The sequence below is a fragment of the Bubalus kerabau genome, chromosome 7 (assembly GCF_029407905.1).
Source record: "Bubalus kerabau isolate K-KA32 ecotype Philippines breed swamp buffalo chromosome 7, PCC_UOA_SB_1v2, whole genome shotgun sequence".
NCBI classification, from domain to species: domain Eukaryota; kingdom Metazoa; phylum Chordata; class Mammalia; order Artiodactyla; family Bovidae; genus Bubalus; species Bubalus kerabau.
This window is the reverse complement of record NC_073630.1, coordinates 30,567,542-30,590,747: the sequence shown is the minus strand read 5'-3', so window position 1 is coordinate 30,590,747 and position 23,206 is coordinate 30,567,542. Positions and strand designations below refer to the sequence as shown.

Here is a 23,206-nt window from a genome sequence, read left to right as displayed (position 1 = left end):
TGAATCATGGACCTGACATTCCAGGTTCCTATGCAATACTGCTCTTTACAGCATCGGACCTTGCTTCTATCACCAGTCACATCCACAGCTGGGTATTCTTTTTGCTTTGGCTCCATCCCTTCATTCTTTCTGGAGTTATTTCTCCACTGATCTCCAGTAGCATAATGGGCACCTACTGACCTGGGGAGTTTCTCTTTCAGTATCCTATCATTTTGCCTTTTCGTACTGTTCATGGAGTTCTCAAGGCAAGAATACTGAAGTGGTTTGCCATTCCCTTCTCCAGTGAACCACATTCTGTCAGATCTCTCCACCATGACCCGCCCATCTTGGGTTGCCCCACGGGCATGGCTTAGTTTCATTGAGTTAGACAAGGCTGTGGTCCTAGTGTGATTAGATTGACTAGTTTCCTGCGAGTATGGTTTCAGTGTTAGTTGTTTACAGTGCACCAATTAAAAAAAAAGCAAAGGAATGAAAGTGATACACATCTGCATTAGAGAGGTAAGATTTGTGAAAAATCAGAATTTATAAAACATGTACGTTCATGAGTGATCCCTTATTTCCAAATCAATTCATTAGTCAACCATTTTTTAAATTATAACGGTAATACCTGGTCATGGAAAAAATAAACAGAAGGGTATACAATGAAAAGCTCAGAAGTCACCTTCTAAACCTAGCTAAAATTATGTCTACTTTCTTTGACCCAGAAATTTCACTTCTGTGTATCCTACAGGTAGTACTTGCACACACACGCTTTGTTATAGGTTCATTCTTAAGGGTAAAAAACCAAAAATTATCAATTTTTCATGAAGCTATCATGCAGCTTTAGTGAGAAGGCTCTCTAGGTACAATGTGGAGATCTTTCCTGGATATACCATCAGTGAAAAAAGGTGAGACTAGTGTACAACAGTATATACTCTTTACTGGAAAAGGGAACAAAATCATATATTTGCATTTGTACACAGATAAAGTCTGAAATGATTCACAGTTCAGGAATATGGTGCTGAGAGGACAGTAGAAGGAAAACTTTCTATTAGCCATTTTTTTAGATTTTTTAATCTTAACACAAGTGAAATGTATTATCAACTTTAAGTAAAGAAAAAATGAAAATGTGGGTGTGCTTAGTTGCTCAGTCGTGTCCAACTCTGTGACCCCATGGACTGTAGCCTGCCAGGCTCCTGTGTCCATGGGGATTGTCCAGGCAAGAATACTGGAGTAGGTTGCCGTACCCTCCCCTCCAGGGTATCTTCCCAAACCAGGGATCAAACCCAGGTCTCCCACATTGCAGGCAGATGTCTGAACTACCAGGGAAGCCTGAAAATGTGGGTACACAATCCAAAAACAAAGTCCCTCTCTCTGGCATCCCCTAAGTATCCTTAGAGCTAATTACTATCAAAAGCTTCCTTTCAGCAACAAGGTACTACTGTATAGAACAGGGGACTATATTCAATATCCTGTGAAAGTCTCTCAATCATGCCTGACTCTCTGCAACCCCATGGACTATACAGTCCATGGAATTCTCCAGCCCAGAACACTGGAGTGGGTAGCCTATCCCTTCTCCAGGGGATATTCCCAACCCAGGGACTGAACCCAGGTCTCCTGCATTGCAGGCAGATTCTTTACCAGCTGAGCCACAAGGGAAGCCCAAGAATACTGGAGTGGGTAGCCTGTCCCTTCATAGCTCTATATCCTATGACAAACTATAATAGACAAAGAATGTAAAAAAGAATGTGTGAATCACTTTGCTGTACAAGAGAACACAATACTGTAAGTCACCTATACTTCAATAAAACATTTTTTCTATCTCCAGAAACTCTTTATTCATACACAAAGATACACATACACCTACCCATTTTTAAAAATCACAAATAGGAACACGAGGTTTAAAAAAAATGCATTTTTCCCTTAAAACAGACTCCTGCCCCTCCTCCCTAGAAAAGTTTGTGGTTTTGTTTTCCTTCCACCACTGATTAACTTCAGATGTTAGGAAGCCACTGCTCACTTTCCAATTGCAATTCAGTTGAGCAGAGTGGGAGTGGAGGGCCTATTGTCTTAAAAAAAAAAAATGGTAGTGCTCCAGCTAGTGTATCGCAGTTAATCTTATACACACTCACTGAGACACTGGCCCATCCACAGACAGAACGCGCAGCACAGAGTCTAAGACGGCAGCAGAGTCAGACTGCCAGAGCTCAAGTTCTCTTCCACATAGTAGCTATGTACCTTTGCTGTCTTAGTTTCCTCATGCAAAGAATGAGGCTGATAATACCGAATTCACAGGTTCACTGCGAGGATTAAAGGAGAAAATAAACCCATGTGAAGCATTCAGAAAAACGCTCAGATGGAGGGAGCAGTTATACCAATACTGAGTATTAAAATCTCATGGACAGAGGCGCCTGGCGGCCTACAGTCTATTGGGTCGCTGAAGAGTCAGACACGACTTTGTGACCAAACGATGATTATTTACAAATAGACTCAATTGAGATGCTTCCAAACCTGTTCGAGGGGCTGCAGCTGTCCCTTCAGGTGGTCAATTTTCTCCAGCAGATGGTGCTCTCTCTTCTTCTGAAACTCTTCTAAATGCAAGGCGGTGAACAGTCTGTAAACCAAAGATTTCATGTTTTCCATCTCAGTAGCCTGCTCGCTGCTCAGGTTTTCTGAGAAAAGAAGACACAAAGGAAACGTGAGGCAGCCACCACATCTTTTCCCAGGGAACCAAATCTGCGCCCCCATGGCTGCCTGTCTGGGCGCTCCCCACTCCTTGGGGGACATTTGATATCGGCCTTTATTTCTGTCTCAGGTGATGACATTCATCTCTTTCTGGAATAATAATAACCAGACAGTAAGTTTAAAATACATTATGTTTTTGTCTTTTTTTCTTTTGTAATATGACCAGCACTTTCTTTTTAAAAAAAAAAAAAAAAAAGGAAGAGTAATACAGGAAAAAGGAGTATCCGTGTACCAGAACCCAGGTAAATACCTCACCTGAGTCTGTAACACATCAGTTTACAGGTTCACTTTTATACCTGAGTTAACCTAAGATCCTTCTTAACCCTCAACTCTCTGTCCAAAATCACTTTAGGGTCCACCAGGGAGGGAAGCTGGTGTACAAACATGTAACAACGGTACAGTATGCATTTGAAAAGCGATTCAAGTGTAAGTTACTTTCAATAAGATATAGATCTGAGGGGAGCCACAGTTTCTGCTTTTTTTAATTATTTAAATTTTTTCTTTTTTACATTTTTAGAAATATTTTTCTTGGAGGTATCTTCAGAGAAAAGGCTGGTATCAGTGCTGGAGTATAAGATCAGCCTGAATCATCTAGTTACATGAGAAAGAAAGAAAATGTTTAAAATAAAAAGGGGCAGGCAAGTCACAAGCATGGGAGCCAAGGATGTTCAAACTGTACCAGATATGGTGAGTGGGAGACCCTCCAGCTGGCTCCTGTGTCCTTATGGCTTACTCCCATTTTTGTCAGCATTTCCTTTTTTTTTTTTTTACCACCATATATATATAGTTGACATAATATTATATTAGTTTCAGGTGTACAGCATAGTGATTCTGTATTTTTACATATTATACTCCATTAAAAGTTATTAGAAAATAATGGCTACAATTTTCTGTGCTGTATTCTTGCTTATTTTATACATAGTAGTTTGTATTTCTTAATCCCCTACCCCTGTCTTGCCTCCCCCCCGCCCTTTCTTTCTCCCCACTGGTTCCCACTAGTTTGTTTTCTATATCTGTGAGTCTGCTTCTGTTTCACTATATACATTAATTTGCTTTATTTTTTAGATTTCACATATAAATGATATCATATAGTATGTGTCTTTGTCTGACTAAGCATAATACTCTCTAGGTCCATTCATGTTGCAGCAGATGGCAGAATTTCATTTTTTTTTTTTTATGGCTGAGCAATATTCATTCTTTTTTATGGCTGAGCAGACATTCCAAAATGTCTACTGAGGTCTGAGTATATACAGCAGTACTCCAATGCACACACACCTCTGTTGGTGGACACCTGGGCTGCTCCATATCTTGGCTACTGAGGTCTGAGTATATACAGCAGTATTCCAATGCACACACACCTCTGTTGGTGGACACCTGGGCTGTTCCATATCTTGGCTACTGAGGTCTGAGTATATACAGCAGTATTCCAATGCACACACACCTCTGTTGGTGGACACCTGGGCTGCTCCATATCTTGGCTACTGAGGTCTGAGTATATACAGCAGTATTCCAATGCACACACACACCTCTGTTGGTGGACACCTGGGCTGCTCCATATCTTGGCTACTGAGGTCTGAGTATATATAGCAGTATTCCAATGCACACACACCTCTGTTGGTGGACACCTGGGCTGCTCCATATCTTGGCTACTGAGGTCTGAGTATATACAGCAGTACTCCAATGCACACACACACCTCTGTTGGTGGACACCTGGGCTGCTCCATATCTTGGCTACTGAGGTCTGAGTATATACAGCAGTACTCCAATGCACACACACACCTCTGTTGGTGGACACCTGGGCTGCTCCATATCTTGGCTACTGTGACCAGCACTGCTAGGAACACTGGGGCGCATGTATCTTCTCCAGTTCATGCTTTCATTTTTTCCATATGCATACCCGGCGTGGAATCGCTGGGGCATATGCTAGTGCAGGTGCTATTTTTAGCTTTTTGAGGGACCTCCACAGCGTTTCCCAAATGCCTGCACTGATTTACATTCCTCCCTACAGTGCACAAGGGCTCCCTTTTCTCTGCATCCTGGCCAGCATTTGTTATTTGTGGACTTTTTGATGACAGTCACTCCTAGCAGGTGTGAAGTGATATTGCATTGTCTGGATCTGCATTTCTCTGATAATTAGTGATGCTGAGCATCTGTTCATGTGCCTGCTGGTCATCTGTATGTCTTCTTTGGAGAAATGCCTACTGAGGTCTTTCACTCATTTTCCATTTGCATGAAACATCTTTTTCCATCCCTTACTTTCAGTCTGTATGTGTCTTTAGCTCTCAAGTGACTCTCTTGTTGGCCACATACAAAAGGTTCTTGTCTTTTTTAATGCAAACGGCTGCCCTATGTCTTTCGATTGGAGCAGTCAGTCCATTGACATTTAAAGTAATTATTGATAAGTATGTACTTATCGCCATTTTATTACTTGTTTTCCAATTGTTTTTGTAGTTCTTCACTGTTTTTTATTTTATCTAAATCACCTTCTCCCACTCCTCTCAATCCCCTTGGCATCTGTTGATGATTCTTGCCTGAATTTGGCTGCAATATAATGGTTTTTCAACTACAGCAGCCCTCCCATATTTACCAGTCAGAACCTGGCATTCTAATTATAAACATGGGCCCTCCCTTACATGTTGATTTACTTGTCTCATCATCTGTTTATTAAGGCACAGACTCACTATTCACCCTACCCTCAGCAGTCCACAATCACAGTTTAACTGAGAGCAGAATCCTCTGGAGCCAATACAGGTAGGAACACTAAACTACAACTGTTGAAATGCTGGAGGCTCAGTGCTGACTAGTTAGAGAAATAAACACACTCACAGTGATGAGTTTTATCTCCAGCAGTCCCATCAGCTTCTCACAGTGAAGGTCAGAGATCTGCTTCCAGCAGAGACAGTAGAAAATTAACCATTCTGAAATACCCCTGAGCATTACTTTCTCTGTACCTAGGAAATAACCAGTTGACCCTCAAATAACGTGGGGGTTAGGAGCACCGACTCCCCACGCAGTCAAAAATCCACATGTAACTTCATAGCTGGCCCTCTGTGTCCATGATTCTATGGACTCAACCAACTGGACCACGTGGTACTGCAGTGCTCACTGAAACAGACCTGCATGTCAGTGGACCCACACAGTTCTAACCTGTGCTGTTCAAGGATGCACTGTGCTATGCTGCTGCTGCTGCTAAGTCGCTTCAGTTGTGTCCGACTCTGTGCAACCCCATAGACGGCAGCCCACTAGGCTCCCCCATCCCTGGGATTCTCCAGGCAAGAACACTGGAGTGGGTTGCCATTTCCTTCTCCAATGCATGAAAGTGAAAAGTGAAAGTGAAGTCGCTCAGTCGTGTCCAACTCTTAGCGACCCCATGGACTGCAACCCACCAGGCTCCTCCGTCCATGGGATTTTCCAGGCAAGAGTACTGGAGTGGGGTGCCATTGCCTTCTCCATCACTGTGCTCTACCAGAGCCTAATTTGGCCTGGAGGAAGGGCAATGAGCCAACTCCAGGCCCCTCTAACCTTCTTGTCTCATAATGGAAAGAGAAAAAAAAGATAAACTCTTCTGAAGGTCACAGCACAGTAATCCTGGCCCAGTAAAAACCCTGAGACTTAATCATAAGATTACACACTGCTTCTCCTCCCCAATACCTTAACATTACATCAACAGGGCTCCAGTTCTGTGCAAGACACAGACTCTATTCAAGTAAGAATTTCTGGAGAAACTTGAACATAACAGGGGAGAGAAAACAGGGTCACTAGAAGAAACTGAAGCCTCTGATACCTACAGCTATAGCAAACAGCTGAACTCCTGGTCAGACTCACGTAGTACCTCACAATAGAGACCTACTTGCTTCAGCTTCTGTTTTCAATAGTATCATGTCCAGCTTTCAACAAAAAATTGCAAAGCAGGTAAAAGGCAAAAAAAAAAAAATCTGAAGAAACAAGGCAAACATCAGAATCTGATATGGTAGGGATTTTGGAATTATCAGACCAGGAAATCAAGACAGATGTGATTAATATGGTAAGGCCCGTGATGGGAAAAGTAGGCAACATGCAAGAACAGGTTTGGCCATGACTTTTTAGACACAACAGCCAAAGCACAGTCCACAAAAGAGATAACTGATAAACTCAGCTTCATTAAAACAAAACCTCTCCTCTGCAAAAGGCTGTGACAACCAAAGGAAAAACAGTGGGAGAAACACCTGCACAACAGAGATCTGATAATGAATTGTTACCCAAGACATACAAAGAAACCTTAAAAATTAACAACATGCTTAAAAAGCGGGTCAAAAGCTTGAAGCGACACCACACCAAACAAGATACATAGATAGTAAGTAAACATGTGAAATACATTACCAGGCAAGTGCGGACTGAAACAATGAAATGCTGCTACTTCACACCTTAAGAAGGGCCAAAATCCAAGACACTGGCAATACTAAATGCTGGTAAAGATGTGGAGCAACAGTAACTCTCATTCACTGCTGATGGGAATACAAAATGGTGCAGCTTGTTTGGAAGAAAGTCTACCAGTTTCTTACACAATGAAATATATGCATTATATGGGCAATCATGCTCCTTGGCATTTACCCCAAAAAACTGAAAAATTATGTCCACATAAAAACCTGCATACACATTTGTAGCCATTTTATTTGTAATGGTCAAGACTTGGAAACCTCCAAGATGTCCCTCAGTAGGTGAACAGATACATAACCTATGATACATCCAGGCAATGGAATAATAGCGCTCACAAGAAATGAACTGTAAAGCCATGAAAAGACAAGAAAACTTAAATGCATACTACTCAGTGAAAGAAGCCAGTCTGAAAAAAAGTTATGTGTTGTACCATTTCAACTATACAACATTCTGGAAAGGCAAAACTATGGAGACAGGAAAAAGATTAGCGGCTGCCAGAAGTTAGGGGTTAGGTAGAGATGGAGGAGGAGAGCACAGAGGATTTTGGGGGCAGTGGAGCTATTCTCTGTGAAATGACAATGGAATGATGAATCCATGTTATTATACATTTATCAAAACCCATAAAACAAGCGGGAGATAAACTGGAAATCTGGAATTGACATATACATACTACTACATACAAAATAAACACTATCTGCCAGGATTTGCTCAAACGTATGTCCACTGAGTCAGTGATGCCATCCAGCCATCTCATCCTATCTGTGAGATAGTGACGGTCAGTGAAGCCCAGCATGCTGCAGTTCATGGGGTGTCAAAGAGATGGACACAACTTAGGGACTGGAAAACAACAATAAAGCAAACAGCAAGTGCTGTACAGCACAGGGAACTACATTCAGTACCTTGTAATCATCTATAACGGACAAGAATCTCATTCATATACACACACGTACACACACACACATAACTGAATCACTGTGTGGAACTCTGAAACACTGTAAAGCAACTACAGTTCAGTAATAAAATATAGCCTTAAAACCCCATAAAACATACAACACCAAGAGCAAACCATAATGTAAAGTATGGACTTGGAGTGATAATGATGTTTTGATGTAGGTTCACGACTAAAAAGAAATGTTCCATTCCGGTGTTTACAGTAGGGGAGTCTGTGGGGAATGGGTACATTAGTATACAGGACCTCTGTACTATCTGCTCAATCTTGCTATGAACTTGAAACTGCCCTTTAAAAAATAAAGTAAAGCCTACTTAAAAAAAAAAAAAAAGAGCTAAAAACTGTACAACAGTATACACTTGAGTTCATGATTTTCAGGTCCACTTCTTCTTAACCCAATAATATCGGATTAAGCATTCAAGATCCTAGAACAAAGTCTTAAAAGTCTAAAAAGAGTATGTGAGACTACATTAAGCCCTGACACCCAACTTCTACCAATCATTTCTACCCTTGCTAGAAAAGCTTACATACTGGTTCTCCAAAGCCTTCTTGGTCATTTGGTTAATTAAAAAGATTCTCAGGATAAGCCTGCTCCCTGAAAAAAGGCCCACAGCAACAGGGAAATGTAAGATAGTTCACAGCTGTGCTTCTTACCTTTCTTAGGGCACTGTACATCATATGTTATTTTATCAATAACAAGTTTAAAATCATTCTTTAGCAAGATTTCCATCAAGGTTGAAGCTGCAATTTCAGTGCCATCTGAAATGCAAAAATATGTCCTTGTTTTAGAATAAGAACCATTTTTCAACAGGTCTTTATAATACAGCAGTGGACATTTGCCTTTTTGGGTGGGCAGAAGCTCCCCAATACCCAATGCTGTTCCCACTGGGAGTAATGCTCCCAATACTGCCGGTTACCCTGGACCGAGACCAATAAGCAGACACCCCATCACCCACTCTCTGTCAGCAGGGCTGGGGCCCAGACTGATGCCCCTGGTGAGACTGGACAGTTCCTACAGACAGTCATGCACAGATTCCGGGGTGGGAGGCAGGGACTCATCGCAGCAAGGCCAGTGGAGGCAGAGGTGGAGGCTGGGGGGCGGGGTGCCAGCTGCAAAGCCCGTCAACCATTCTCAGGCTAACTTCTTCACCCACGTCCTTCTGCGGCTCCTGCCCTCTTCTGAGCCTGGTTTTCTGTCAGTTCCAATTAGAAAGCCTGCTGACACACTCCTCAGCTCAGCCAGTGTCCATCTCTGTGGCTTATGGCCAAGCCCCTGACTTCGTGGTGGAGGAACACAGGTAGTTAACATTTTAAAAAAGCCCACCTTTCTCTTATTTTTTTCGAACTTCCTTTGTGGCTCAGCTGGTAAAGAATCCACCTGCAATGTGGAAGACCTGGGTTCGATCCCTGGGTTGGGAAGACCCCTGGGAGAAGGGAAAGGCTACCCACTCCAGTATTCTGGCCTGGAGAATTCCACGGACTATACAGTCCATGGAGTCACAAAGAGTCAGACACAACTGAGTAACTTTTGCTTTCCCTGGTGGCTTAGACAGTAAAGAATCTGCCTGCAGTGAGGGAGACACAGGTTCAATTCCTGGGTCGGGAAGATCCCCTGGAGAAGGAAATACAACACATTCCAGTATTCTTGCCTGGAGAATGCCACGGACGGAGAAGCCTGGTGGGCTACAGTCCACGGGGTCGCAAAGAGTCAGATGCGACTGAGTGACTAACACTTTTCTTTTATTTTTAATTACTAAAGGTGAGTGAGTTGTATTGTTTAAACCACCTCAAACCACCACCACACAGGGCTGCCTCCCTTTCTAGCTTAGGAAAGTGAAAAAAGGCAAAACTGTGGCAGGAGCAAGCATGCACCTGTGTGGCATGTTTAAAGGCTGGAGAGAGGCAGGAGAGATTCCAACAGTGATTTCAAATATCCTAGGAACATTTCAGAAAAAAAATCTCTAGGAAAATTTCAGTCAGTGTGCTTTGCACAGCTTCCTATCTAACCTAGCTGTTGTTATATTTTTGAAGTTTAATGTAACCCAGGGGTTAAGATTCAAACCCATTGAATAATAAGCAAAAAAAAAGTGCTGGGAGGGGTTTCTCTATCATTATTCTTTCAGAACAGTCTACACATGATTACCTGATATAAAGTCTAAGACGTATATTCTCGCCTGGCCTGGCATCTGCTTGGCTGCATTCAACCAGAGAGGTTTCAGCTACACTAATACGCATGGTAAGAGTAACGTTGCTAGTAAAATCAGGAAGAACCCGGATGCCTGCCTCCTGTCTGGTTCTCAGCAGTTCTTTTGTTCCAGAAGGCAGCAACTCAAGTCTGCACCTGGGTCTGTTCCTAGAATTTGGCTGTTTGGGTTCCTGTTCATCAGCTGCGGTGAGATCATCTTCCCAGGAATTGCCAAATAACTCCACCCACGTTATGGGCAAAACTGTGACAAGCTTAGAACACTCATTTCAAGCCCAAATTAAATGCCGGCAAATTCCACCCACAGAGCCTCTTTAAAAAAAAAAAAAAAAAGATCAGCAACACACCAAATCTGCTTTATCTGATTTGCAAGTGTCATTTAAAAATTTACATTTAAATGACTTCAAACCTGCTCCTTAAAATAGTATAATAAAAAGAAATCAGCTGAGTATGATTTCTCAGTTGAAGTACTACATTCTCCTTTATACTAATACAGGATCAGCTAGAGACGGATATGAAACACTTATAAGGAGCTCATGATACAGTGATGAATTTCTCACCTATTCTTGGGCAAGTACTGACATGAACCCCAAGAAAGTGTTTTCATTCAGTCCAAAGAGCACCTGTACTCTAAGAATTCTGGGGCTTTTCTGGCGACACTCCAGGCAAGCACTGTGTTTGGTGCCCTTCTGAATTCTGCCCCTTCTGAGGAAGGCAGGCCTTGCCCTGTAGGGAAGGCCCCGGGGATTCGGTGTTCCTGCGACTGGCAGGAATACGTCCAGTCAGGGATGAAGTATTAGGCCATTGTGGCCACAGGGCTAAATCCTCATTTCTCTGATCTTGGTTTTACCAGGAAGAAACTCCCCTACCAGTTGAATCCAAAGTCCTTCCAACAACCTACATGGAGGCTTTCCCTAGTCTGCCCTGCCCCTCCTATCTGTATCCAGCTCCCTCCCTTTACGGCTGAGGGTGGAGTTGGCTCCCACCTGAGGGTCTCTGTCTGGAAAGCTCTTCTCCAATCCCTGTCAGATCTCTTCCAGGTCTTCACTCAAATGTGACCTTAGTGACTACCTCCCCCAAACACACACACTCCCACCTCCCCATCACTCTGCCTTTTCACTGGAACACTTATTATCTAATATACAAATTTAAAGTTTATATAATTTATAAATTATTTGTTTCCTTCTCCTTGTAAAATGTTAGTTCCATAAGAACAGGAGTTTAATCTCTATTGTTCTTTGCTGTCTCTAGCATCTAGAACAAGGCCTGGCATATAGGATTAATACACAGGAACCTCAATTAAATAGAGTCTGGAGACCAGAAGGGGGAGCTCTCACACCCTGTGGGCACAGCCCAGCAGGAAGAGGGCGCCTCCTCTTTCCCAAGGACCCAGCCAGTGAAAAGTCAGGGACCCTCTGTTTGCCGCTGTCCTCCCCGCTTCCTTTCCTTCTACAGAAGCATCCTCCTTCCCTTGTCTTGCAAGTCCTCACACGTGACTCGTGTGAGCGGCTGCAGACACTGAACTGCAGTTCTCCACTCTCTGCAATAAAGCCGTCTTTGCTGGAGAAATATCTGGCAGTCTATTTGTTTCAGGTCACATCTGTTAGCTGCTCAACGTTTGTTAAGTAAATTAGTTGTTAATCTCTACTCTTCCAACTTTTATATCTATCCCTTAATTGGTTCTGAACTTGGACAGAACCAAGTTAATTTCCTTTCCAAAACTGTCATAGTAATCATTAACTTTTAAATCAGCTTATTCTAAGAATGTAAATACTACAATAAAATAACAGTGCAAATTTATTCATTTGTTTATATTTATAGTAGCCTGGTATATCGGGCTGGGGTAAAGAATTCTTCATTCTCTTTTAGGGGCAGTAGGGCCTGCTTTTATGTCCTTAGATCATACAAATATAAAAGCTATATCCTACATTTAAAAGTCTATCTGATTAACTACCTCTGCTGGTATCAAACTAGTTTCCTGAGAATTAATTCTGTCAATTAATTGTCAAAAAACACTCCATAACTGCTTTATAACAAAGATCAATGAACTATTTATTATTCACTGTCTATTTCAATCATGGAGCCTGCATTTCATTTTCTAATTATTCACATTTCTTACAGAAAACTAGATGCCAATTACTATGTCATTAAAATTTTCTCAGAAAAATCTGGGGGCTAAGTTTATGAAATAAATAACCAAAACATGAATTAAACTTCCATTTCTTTTTTCTCCATTAGAGTTCATTTTTTTTTTTACATCACTCATGTTCAAAAATGAAGGACTCAATAAAGACCAACCATTTATTATATAATAATTTTGTAGAAAGTAAAGAAACAAAACAAAGGTTCAAAAGAAGAGGAAAAAGACAAAGCTGGAAATATATACATATACACCTGCTGTGAAGATGGCAGCTGTCCTGATGCCTGTGTCTTCATTTTGTAGGTCCTGAAGGAATGAACCCACTGTCGATAACATTGGCTTGACTACAAATTGACAGCGCTCTTTTCTGGACGGCAGAGTAAGTGTTATCAAGGGAAGGCCATGTTTATAACTAATTGTGATTTCTGTTAAGAAAAAAAAAAGTTGATAATAGAGGATGGATAAAATGTACTTTTCAAAATAACTTTAAAATTATTACTAACCATTATGAACAACAAAAATTCTAGAAGGAATACCTAAATATGGAATTCATAACCCTCTGAATTCCTGTAATAATTTGTATCACTCTTACAGTGCCTTCATTATACCAGTTAACATATTCCCCCCACCATTCTATTAACATTTTATTAAGTGTGTACCACACTTTGTTATAATTATCTGCTTAGAGTCTTCCTAGGTAAAAATTTACTGAGGGCAGAAACTACTTCCAAGTCATCTCTAACTCCTTTGATTACTGGGATGGGAGTTTGCCAAAAGACATCAGATCTTATGGGAGCAGAGAAGGCAGAAACTGAACTCTGATGGGGGACGAGTGGAAGGGGCAACACAAGAAAAGTCTGTTTTGCTCAAAACTCACATTTCTCACTTAATTTAGAAAGATGAAAAATTAGCCTGGGGAAATCAAAGAAGTGATAAGAAAGCTTACCATCAGATGGCACCAGTGTACTATAAACATTTGACTGATGGAATTTCAGGTTTCCACACAGTTTCACACACAAAACCTATAATGATATAAATGATTATCCATGTATAAGAGTATACTATAAAAGGTAGGGGAAGGTAGAAACTACCCTCCTATAAAATGTTTTTTAAATGTAGGTGGTAAAAGTTAAAGCCCCTCCCTTTACTTCTTCACAGTCCCCCAACTTTCCCCAAAGATAATCACAGTAGAGATGACGAAGACGCTCCTGGACCAAACTTTAGTTGGGATCCTCTGAGCCTGACTAAATCCCAACTTGTGCATGTCCTCTGGGAGTTAAGCAAGAATATTGTCAAGTTAGCTTAGCCACCCCCTCCCCCCACACACACAGCCCTCAGTATCTGATCACATTCCTCGTCCTCCACCATTCCCCAGGTATTATCTGATCACCCCAGTCTGTCTTCAACACGAATCCTGCCAGGTCAAGTTAGCAAAAAATTACCCTATCCTCTTAGTAATTTCCCATCCACCACCTCCCCCCAACGTGTGCCCAACTTTGCTCCTTGGACACAAATCCCCACTTTTCCCATGGCAGTCCCCCTGAACAAAGTTGACCTCACATCCCTTAACAAGTGTCATGAATAACCCCTTCCTTCACAGTGCTTTGGTGTACAGCCTCCCAAATGTTTTTGCATATGCTCCACCTTCACGTGCAAGTTAAATTTTATGCTAGAGTTAAACTGAATGCTAAAGACAGTTTATAAGTCAGGTTCCTAGATGCCAATGATGATACATTGCTCATAAAGTACTTATTGTTTAATGTGCTGATGACGTTTCTGTACTACTATTGAAGAAATCATTTTAGAGGCAGTCATTAGACAACCAGGAAATGCTGAAAGCAGGTCAAGTGCCCAGGGAAAATATCAAAGCTTTCTCAAGCTTCTGCATACCTAATAATCATCTGGACACCATAATAGTGTCCATTGCTAAATAAACAGGGCTTGTTAAAAGCACAGCTTTCTGGACTCCACTCCCAGAGATTTTTGATCTAGTTAAGTCTGAGGTAGGGGTATGAGATTTCGCATTTTTTTTAATATAAATTTATTTAATTGGAGGCTAATTACTTTACAATATTGTGTTGGTTTTGCCATCCATTGAAATGAATCCACCCTGGGTGTACATGTGTTCCGCATCCTGAACCCCCCTTCCACCTCCCTCACCATCCCATCCCTCTGGGTCATCCCAGTGCACCAGCCCTGAGCACCCTGTCTCATGCGTCGGAACTAGACTGGTGATCCATTTCACTATATGATAATATACATGTTTCAATGCCATTCTCCCAAATCATCCCACCCTCACCCTCTTCCACAGAGTCCAAAAGACTGTTCTATACATCTGTGTCTCTTTTGCTATCTCGCATACAGGGTTATCGTTACCATCTTTCTAGATTCCATATATATGTGTTAGTATACTGTATTGGTGTTTTTCTTTCTGGCTTACTTCACTCTGTACAATAAGCTCCAATCTCATCCACCTCATTAGAACTGATTCAAATGTACTCTTTTTAATGGTAGAGTAATATTCCACTGTGTATATGTACCAAAGCTTTCTTATCCATTGGTCCGCTGATGGACATCAAGGTTGCTTCCATATCCTGGCTATTATAAACAGTGCTGCAATTAACACTGGGGTACACGTGTCTCTTTCAATTCTGGTTTCCTCAGTGTGTATGCCCAGCAGTGGGATTGCTGGGTCATATGGCAGTTCTATTTCCAGTTTTTTAAGGAATCTCCACACTGTTCTCCATAGTGGCTGTACTAGTTTGCATTCCCACCAACAGTGTAAGAGGGTTCCCTTTTCTCCACACCCTCTCCTGCATTTATTGCTTGTAGACTTTTGGATAGCAGCCATTCTGACTGGCGTGAAATGGTACCTCACTGTGGTTTTGATTTGCATTTCTCTGATCATGAGTGACGTTGAGCATCTTTTCATGTGTTTGTTAGCCATGTGTATGTCTTCTTTGGAGAAATGTCTGTTTAGTTCTTTGGCCCATTTTTTGGGTCGTTTATTTTTCTGGAATTGAGCTGCAGGAGTTGCTTGTATATTTTTGAGATTAATTCTTTGTCAGTTGCTTCATTTGTTATTATTTTCTCCCATTCTGAAGGTTGTCTTTTCACCTTGCTTATAGTTTCCTTTGTCATGCAAAAGCTTTTAAGTTTAATTAGGTCCCATTTGCTTATTTTTGCTTTTATTTCCAATATTCTGGGAGGTGGGTCATAGAGAATCCTGCTATGATTTATGTCAGAGAGTGTCTTGCCTATGTTTTCCTCTAGGAGTTTTATAGTTTCTGGTCTTACATTTATATCTTTAATCCATTTTGAGTTTATTTTTGTGTGTGGTGTTAGAAAGTGTTCTAGTTTCATTCTTTTACAAGTGGTTGACCAGTTTTCCCAGCACCACTTGTTAAAGAGATTGTCTTTTCTCCATTGTATATTCTTGCCTCCTTTGTCGAAGATAAGGTATCCATAGGTGCGTGGATGAGAATTTGCATTTTTAATAAGCCCCAAGGTTATACTCAAGTTATAGGTGTGAAGACCATACTTAAGAGTAGCTGGGTTCTAGAAGACCCTCTGTGGCTTTCAGGTCACTACTTCTAAATTTCAGCATGGAATCATTTTGAAATCCCAATTTCAGTGTTGGACAAGGGCTACTGCCTTCAAATGATATTCAGTATCAGGTCAAAAGAAGAATCAGGCTTCTCTTTCATCACATCTTTTTCTTAAATACAATTCTAACCACTTCACTTAAAACCCTAAAGACTTCAATAGCTTATATAAAGTACTGATAGAAAGCACAGTGACCCCATAGTTGAAAGGACTGGTATTCTCTGATGGCAGGAGATCACAGAGAAGTCATAGGACTGTACTTTTGTTCTCTGAAGCCTTAGGTGGGGATACCCATATCTTGTGGGTCTTGTGGAGTCAATATAAGGATTAAACAACACAAAGTATCGAGCAAGGGTCAGTATAGTCTGTGAGCCTCACCAGAGCAGTACAGGCCCCCTCCTCTTTACAGCTCCATCGCTTATTATTCTCTTTCAGCAGGAACTTGGGCCCCAGCCAGATGAGCTGTGTGCCACTGACATATTGAAATGCCTTCTTTATTCCCTTCTGCCTAACAGACCCTGTCTTTCCCTCCATGCCCAGCTCTAAGTCCTTTTGCAGGGTCATGATGGTTGAGTGCGATGGCTTTGCCATCAGAACCAAGTTGAAATCCCAGCTTCAAGATACACTAACTGCCATGATCTCTGACATGCAGAGGAAGTTTCAGGAAGAAATGGGTTGTGAGAGAAAGAAAATGGCAAGTTTGCTAGTAGAAAAAAAGAAAAGAAAAAGAGCCAGGGCTTTAGTAAGAAAAGGAAAACAGCACTAACATGAGAAAGATCTGTTTGAGTTTCAAAGTAAAAGGGAGGCAGGTGTTAGTGGAAAGGAAATGTATTATGATCACATGTTGGGCCAATTAACAAGATCAGATTGCTTTGAGAGTTTTAACATATTTTAGATTATGTATCTTTATTATTAAGTAAAACAAGATGTACTTCCCACTCAAGACAGTATAAATTAATACTTAAGCAACATCTCTGCTCCATGTTCAAAAAGAATACATGTTCCCCTTGTAGCAACACCAAGAGCAAAACAATGTGATAAGCAAGACTCAAGAAAGTAGGGAGTCCACGAAGGTTCTCTATTCTACAGGAAAAGGGTTTCAATGGAAAATGATGCACTGTTTATACCACACTTTCCTTGGGGAAGGGAGTATTAATGATTCTAGTTTCTTTTTTCAATCAATATATTTTTATTGAAGTGCAGTTGATTTATAATGTGTTAATTTCTGTTGTACAGCAAAGTGATTCAGTTATATATATATGTATATCAGATATATATTATATATTCTTTATCATACTCTTTTCCATTGTGGTTTATCACAGGATATTGAATATTGTTCTCCATGCTATCCAGTAGGACCTTGTTTATCCATCCTGTATATAAAAGCTTATATCTGCTAACCCCAGCCCCCAACTCCATTCCCCCCACCCCGCTCCCCCCGACTGGCAACCACCGGTCTGTCCTCTATGTCTGTGAGTCTGTTTCATGGGCTAAGTTGCTTCAGTCGTGTATGACTCTTTGGGACCCTACGGACTATAGCCTGCCAGGCTCCTATGCCCATAGGATCTTCCAGGCAAGAATACTGAAGTGGGTTGCTGTTTCCTCCTCCAGGGGGTCTTCCTGACCCAGGGATTGAACCCACATCTCTTACATCTCCTGCAATTAGCACGTGGGTTCTTTACCACTAGCGCGACCTGGGGACTTTGTTTTGTAGATGGGTTCATTTGTGTCGTATTTTAGATTCCACATATGATATCATATGGTATTTGTCTTTCTCCTTCTGGCTTGCTTATGCTTAGTATGGTAATCTCTAGTTGCAGCCATGCTGCTGCAAATGGCATTATTTTGTTCCTTTTGTGGCTGAGAATTTTCCAGTATATATTTGTGCCACGTCTTCTTTATCCATGCATCGACTGATGGGCATCTAGGTCGTTTCTGCGTCTTGGCTGTTGTGAATACTGCTGCTGTGGACACGGGGTGCATGTACCGTTTTGAACTATAGTTTCATCTGGATATATTCCCAGAAGTGGGAATGCTGGCTCATATGGTAATTCTATTTTTAGTCTTCTGAGTAACCTCCATACCATTCTCCATAGTGGATGCACCAACTTACATTCCCACCAACATTGTAGGAGTGACTTTTCTGCACATCCTCTCCAGCATTTACTGTTTGCAGCTTTTTTGATGGTGGCCATTCTGACTAGTAATAGGTAGCATCTTATTGTAGTTTTGATTTGCATTTCTCTAATAATTGGCAATGTTGAGCACCTTTTCATGTGCCTCTTGGCCATCTGTATGTCTTCTCTGGAATGGCTGAGTAGTGCTCCATTGCATATATGTACCACATCTTTATTCATTTGTCTTTCAATGAACATTTAGGTTGTTTGGTTGTTTCCATGCCTTGGCTATTGTGAAGAATGTACGGCCCGCTTTTTCAAGTTATCACATTCCAACCCTGTTCGCTGGTTTGAAGCCATTTTGGAACTATTTGTAAACTGTAGGTAATTGGTAGGTATACAAATTTTGTCCAATCTGGTAGTAATCTATGAGTTCCCCACCCCAACCCAAACACCAGTTTTATCTCTACCTGAAGTTCATCTTAACATTCTTTCCTCCATATAAATTTGTGATGTTTTGACTTTTCCTTTTAACTGGATAAAACATGTTCCTGGTTCCTTCATATCATAAGAGTAGAATAAATTTTTTAATGCATATTCATTCTTATAACTGTATGAGAGTCATATTTTTATCTTTTCCCCAAAATTGTGTTTTAATAGTCCAGAACGGAAGTAACTGAGAGTCTGACTCTTTGGGGGTAGGAAAGACTAAAGTAGCCCATGACAAGATTGAGTCAAGATTCCCAGTGATCTGATGACCTAATCTGTGATACATCCAATATCACTGTAACCTGGTCAGGGACCTTTAGGTGGCAATTTAAGAACCATTTCTGAGCTCTGGCTACACAAGCCTAGTTGGAGGCAATATAAAATTACTAGTCAGAAAGGGGTGAGGTCAGAATGAAAAATAAACTTCTACTTCGAGTCTGTAACCCAGAATTTTACTATATGAAAAATTAAATGCTAAGAAGGAACCAAGTTTACTAAGAAGATTAATTCCATTTAGAGAAAGTAAAGAGAGTCATCCAAAACTGACTTTAATACAAATTATAGAGTCTTCAAAGAGATAAACAGGAAAATTAGCTTCCAGAAAACTAATAAGAAATTATGATATTAAACTTGTAGAAATAAAACAAATATTAGTAAGTTGGATCAACTAAGATTTCTAGAAATGGAAAAAAATCTATATACATGTAAAAAACCCAGTTTAATGAACTAGATAAATTCTAGACTAGATACAGTCAACAGAAAAGAGAATTAGTGAATTAGACAATACTTCACCCAGGTACAAAACAGAGTGATATAGAAACTTTAAAATTTTAAAAAGCAATCAATCTCATACATTGAACGTAAAATGGTACAGTTCAATTCAGTTGCTCAGTCGTGTCCAGCTCTTTGCGACCCTATGGACTGTACCACACCAGGCTTCCCTATCCATCACTAACTCCTGGAGTTTAATAAAACTCATGTCCATTTAGTTGGTGATGCCATCCAACCATCTCATCCTCTGTCATCCCCTTCAGTACAACCATTCTGGAAAACTTTCAGCAGTTTCATATAAGACTAAACACACACTTCCATGTGACCCAGGCATTCCCACTCCTCCCAGTTTACCCAAGAGAAATGAAAACTTATGTTCACACAACTGCACAAATGCTTTTTCCTCCCTCTAGAGTTGAATACTCCCTGGTTCACTAGTGTATTCCCAGCACCTGTACAGTACCTGACACAGTATAGGGACTCAATAAATATATGATAAATGGATGTATACAGATTCTCATGGTGCTAAGGGAAAAGAACGATCAACCTAAAACATTATATTTAGGAACACTACTTAAGGTTGAAGGAAGTGAAGAGATTTTCAGATGTACAGAGATGTACATAGTCTCTTTCCCCACACATCTTTGCTAAAGAACTTCCTAGAGAGAAGGGAACTTACACCCAGGCAGGAGAATACAGTTATGGGCTGAAATGTGTCCTCCCTTCCCCACCAAACTCATATGTTGACGTCTTAACCCCCAGGACCTCAGAGTATGACTGTATTTGAAAGAGATAATTAAGTTAAAATGAGGTCATGAGTGTGGACCCTGATCCAGCATCACTGGTGTCTTTACAAGGAGAGCTCTGGACACAGACACGCACATGCAGAGGAAGACCCTATGGGGACACGAACAGAAGGTGGCCGTTTGCAAGCCAAGGAGAAAAGCCTCAGAAGAAACCAACCCTGCAGACACTTTTACCCTGGAATCCTGGCTTTCAGAATCATGAGAAAATGAATCTGTTGTTTAAAATCTGAGGAACTCTGTTATGGAAGCCCTAAGAAACTAATACAGAACCAGAGCTGTAAAAAACATTAATAAACAAACTACTTACGGTAAGAAATTTTAAACCATTTTTTTTTGTGTTAAAATGAGTGGAAAGCTAAACAAGATGTGGCATGCTATCTTTTGTGGATTCTTACAACATGTAAAGATCCTCATCACATCAGAAGAAGGGCGAAAATAGTGAGAAACCAAGACTTTGTTAGGAAAGTTATAACTGAGTATGTTAAACACTTAAAGGAAACCATTCATACACAATCTGTAGTTTCTACAGTGGTAGAAAAGGAAAAAATAACAAAATTTCTCAAGAAAAGCAGGAGAAAGAAGAAAAAAGCCCTACAGAAACCAGAAAATTAAAAAAAAAAAAGATGAAAAGAAATATAATAAAAATCACTGTGGAAACTTGGAAATAGAGAAAATGAGCATCTACAATCCCACCACCCCTAGCCTATGCCAGCCTTTCCAGAGATATATATCCTCATATAATTATAGAGCTGATCATTAGTGTTTTATAAGTATTTTCTTCATTAAATACTTTTCATAAACAAAAATAAATAGCTCCGTAACCACATATCCTATAGGTATAGCAGAATTTACTATTTACCTATTGTTGGACATTTTATACATTTCTACAAATTTTTTTCCATGTCAGAGAGTATAATGCATGCTCATTTTAGAAAATCTATAAATCACAGACTCTCAAAAAGAAGAAAATAAAAGTCACCAATAAGGTCATTATCTAGAGTCTCACTTCTCCGGTGGCACTAGTGATAAAGAACCTGCTTGCCGATGCTGGAGACATAAGAGACGTAGGTTTGATCCCTGAGTCAGGAAGATCCCCTGGAGGAGGAAATGGCAACCCACTCCAGTATTCTTGCCTGGAGAATCCCATGGACAGAGGAGCCTGGTGGGCTACAGTCCATAGGGTCACAAAGAGTCAGACATGACTGAAGCAACTTAGCACGCACACACCACAGTTATATACCTTCTAGTTTATTTTCTAAGTATACTGTTTGTTCTCACCATTACGACTAAACTGATTCAAAACATCTTTGCACGTAAATCTTTGTTAGGATTTTTTCCTTTAGGGTAGACTGCAGAATGACTGAATCATAAAGTAGTAATAGTTTTAGGATCCTGATATCATATTATCAAACTTTGGGAGTAATATTTTATTTTTTTCATGTTGTTTTACTCAGTATAACCACGAAATGATTAATCTGAATCCAAACAAGCAAACTTGCATAAAGTTCAGAATCAAACAATAACAGACCCAGTTGGGCATCCCTGGAAGGAGAAGTTTCCCTCTGGAGGCGCATCCCCAGACAGGCTCACCAGACATATTCACCAAGACAGCCCACAGGTTCCACAAGCTCAGCAGCTCCTCAACTGAGCTCTCTCTTCTTCCTCCATGGACCCAGTTTTCTCCTTGATGGACTCACCACTAATTACCAGTCATTAGAACTAGAGGCCTGAGTGTTACTCAAACAGTTGATATTCCATAAAGTCAGCTGGTAGACCAGCAGCTCCGCTTCTTTGTGGCGCCCCGCTCCACCCTCTCCTCCCACCTCCACCTCCACCACCCCAGTTCAGATCCTCGCCGTCTCCCCAGGTCACCGTGATGGCTTCCTAACCAGTCTCTCCCACCAATCCATTCCAGGTGAAGATCACTACTTTTCTACAATTACATAAAGTTGTTGCAAAGGGAAACCATTCCAAAGTACACTTTCCATGAGCTGATTCTCATCAGCTTCTCCCACCTCCCCTTACCAACACCAGCTCTGCCCACCTCCCAACCCTCTATTTCAGACATGCCGAGGGTGTTTCTCAAGTAAGGAACACTGTTCATGCTTCCTGGTCTGCGCGCTCATTCCCCTCCTGCCTAGGAAGCCCTGCCCGGTGTACCCGCCTTGCACGTCAGCTCTCATGTTCCCTCTGTAAAGCCTACATAACTTCATCTGAGCCCCCCACTGCACCCGCCCCTCCTACTGAAGTCAGGGGATCACCCCTTACAAAGGCCAGTGCCTCCTCAGATACTCTCCATCTTACGCATCGCAAAGCTTTAACTCCCCCTTAACCACTGCCTCTCACACACACTCCTTCCTCCCTAGCCCCTGGCTGCCAAAGATCCTTTTACTGTCTCCATAGTTTTGCCTTTTTCAGAACGTCATGTAGTTGGAATTATATAGTCTGTAGACTTTTCAGATTGGCTTCTTTCACTTAGTAATATGCACTTAAGATGGTTCAATGTCCTTTCATAGCTTGATAGCTCATTTCTTTGTTCTTTTAAATTTTTTATTGAAATACATTTCGCATATAACATTCTGTAAATTTAAGGTGTTCAGATGTTGATTTGATGCATTTATATATTGTAATATAACTGCCACTGTCATGACAGTTAGCAGCTCTATCATATCTCATAATTATTTCTTTTTTGTGGTAGGACTAATTAAGATCTAGTTTCTTATAATCATTGAACTTGCTAACACAATATTACTGTCTGTATTGCTCATTTCTTTTTAGTGCTTTAATATCGCTTTGTCTGGATGTATCACAGTTTATTGATTAACTTAGTTGAATGCTTCAAGTTTTGGCAATTAAGAATAAGGCTGCTATAAACATCCATGTGCAGGTTACTTCTCAGATTTTAATTATCAGAGTATTGGAACACAAGGAGATTAAGTAATCTGTCTGAAGTCACACAGCTAATGAGTGAGCACAGTAAAGCTA

General features: G+C 40.9%; 1 protein-coding gene across 1 annotated transcript in view; it reads right to left on the bottom strand.

The window, feature by feature from the left end:
- Positions 1-23,206, bottom strand: part of MCUB (mitochondrial calcium uniporter dominant negative subunit beta) — a 97,054-nt gene that overhangs the window by 5,654 nt on the left and 68,194 nt on the right. Inside the window, exons 2-5 of the mRNA XM_055587946.1 lie at positions 13,379-13,454; positions 12,687-12,857; positions 8,744-8,848; positions 2,491-2,651 (exon numbers count right to left, since the gene is read on the bottom strand). Of these exons, the coding sequence (XP_055443921.1) occupies positions 2,491-2,651; positions 8,744-8,848; positions 12,687-12,857; positions 13,379-13,454 (513 nt within the window). The remainder of the gene's footprint in view (positions 1-2,490; positions 2,652-8,743; positions 8,849-12,686; positions 12,858-13,378; positions 13,455-23,206) is intronic.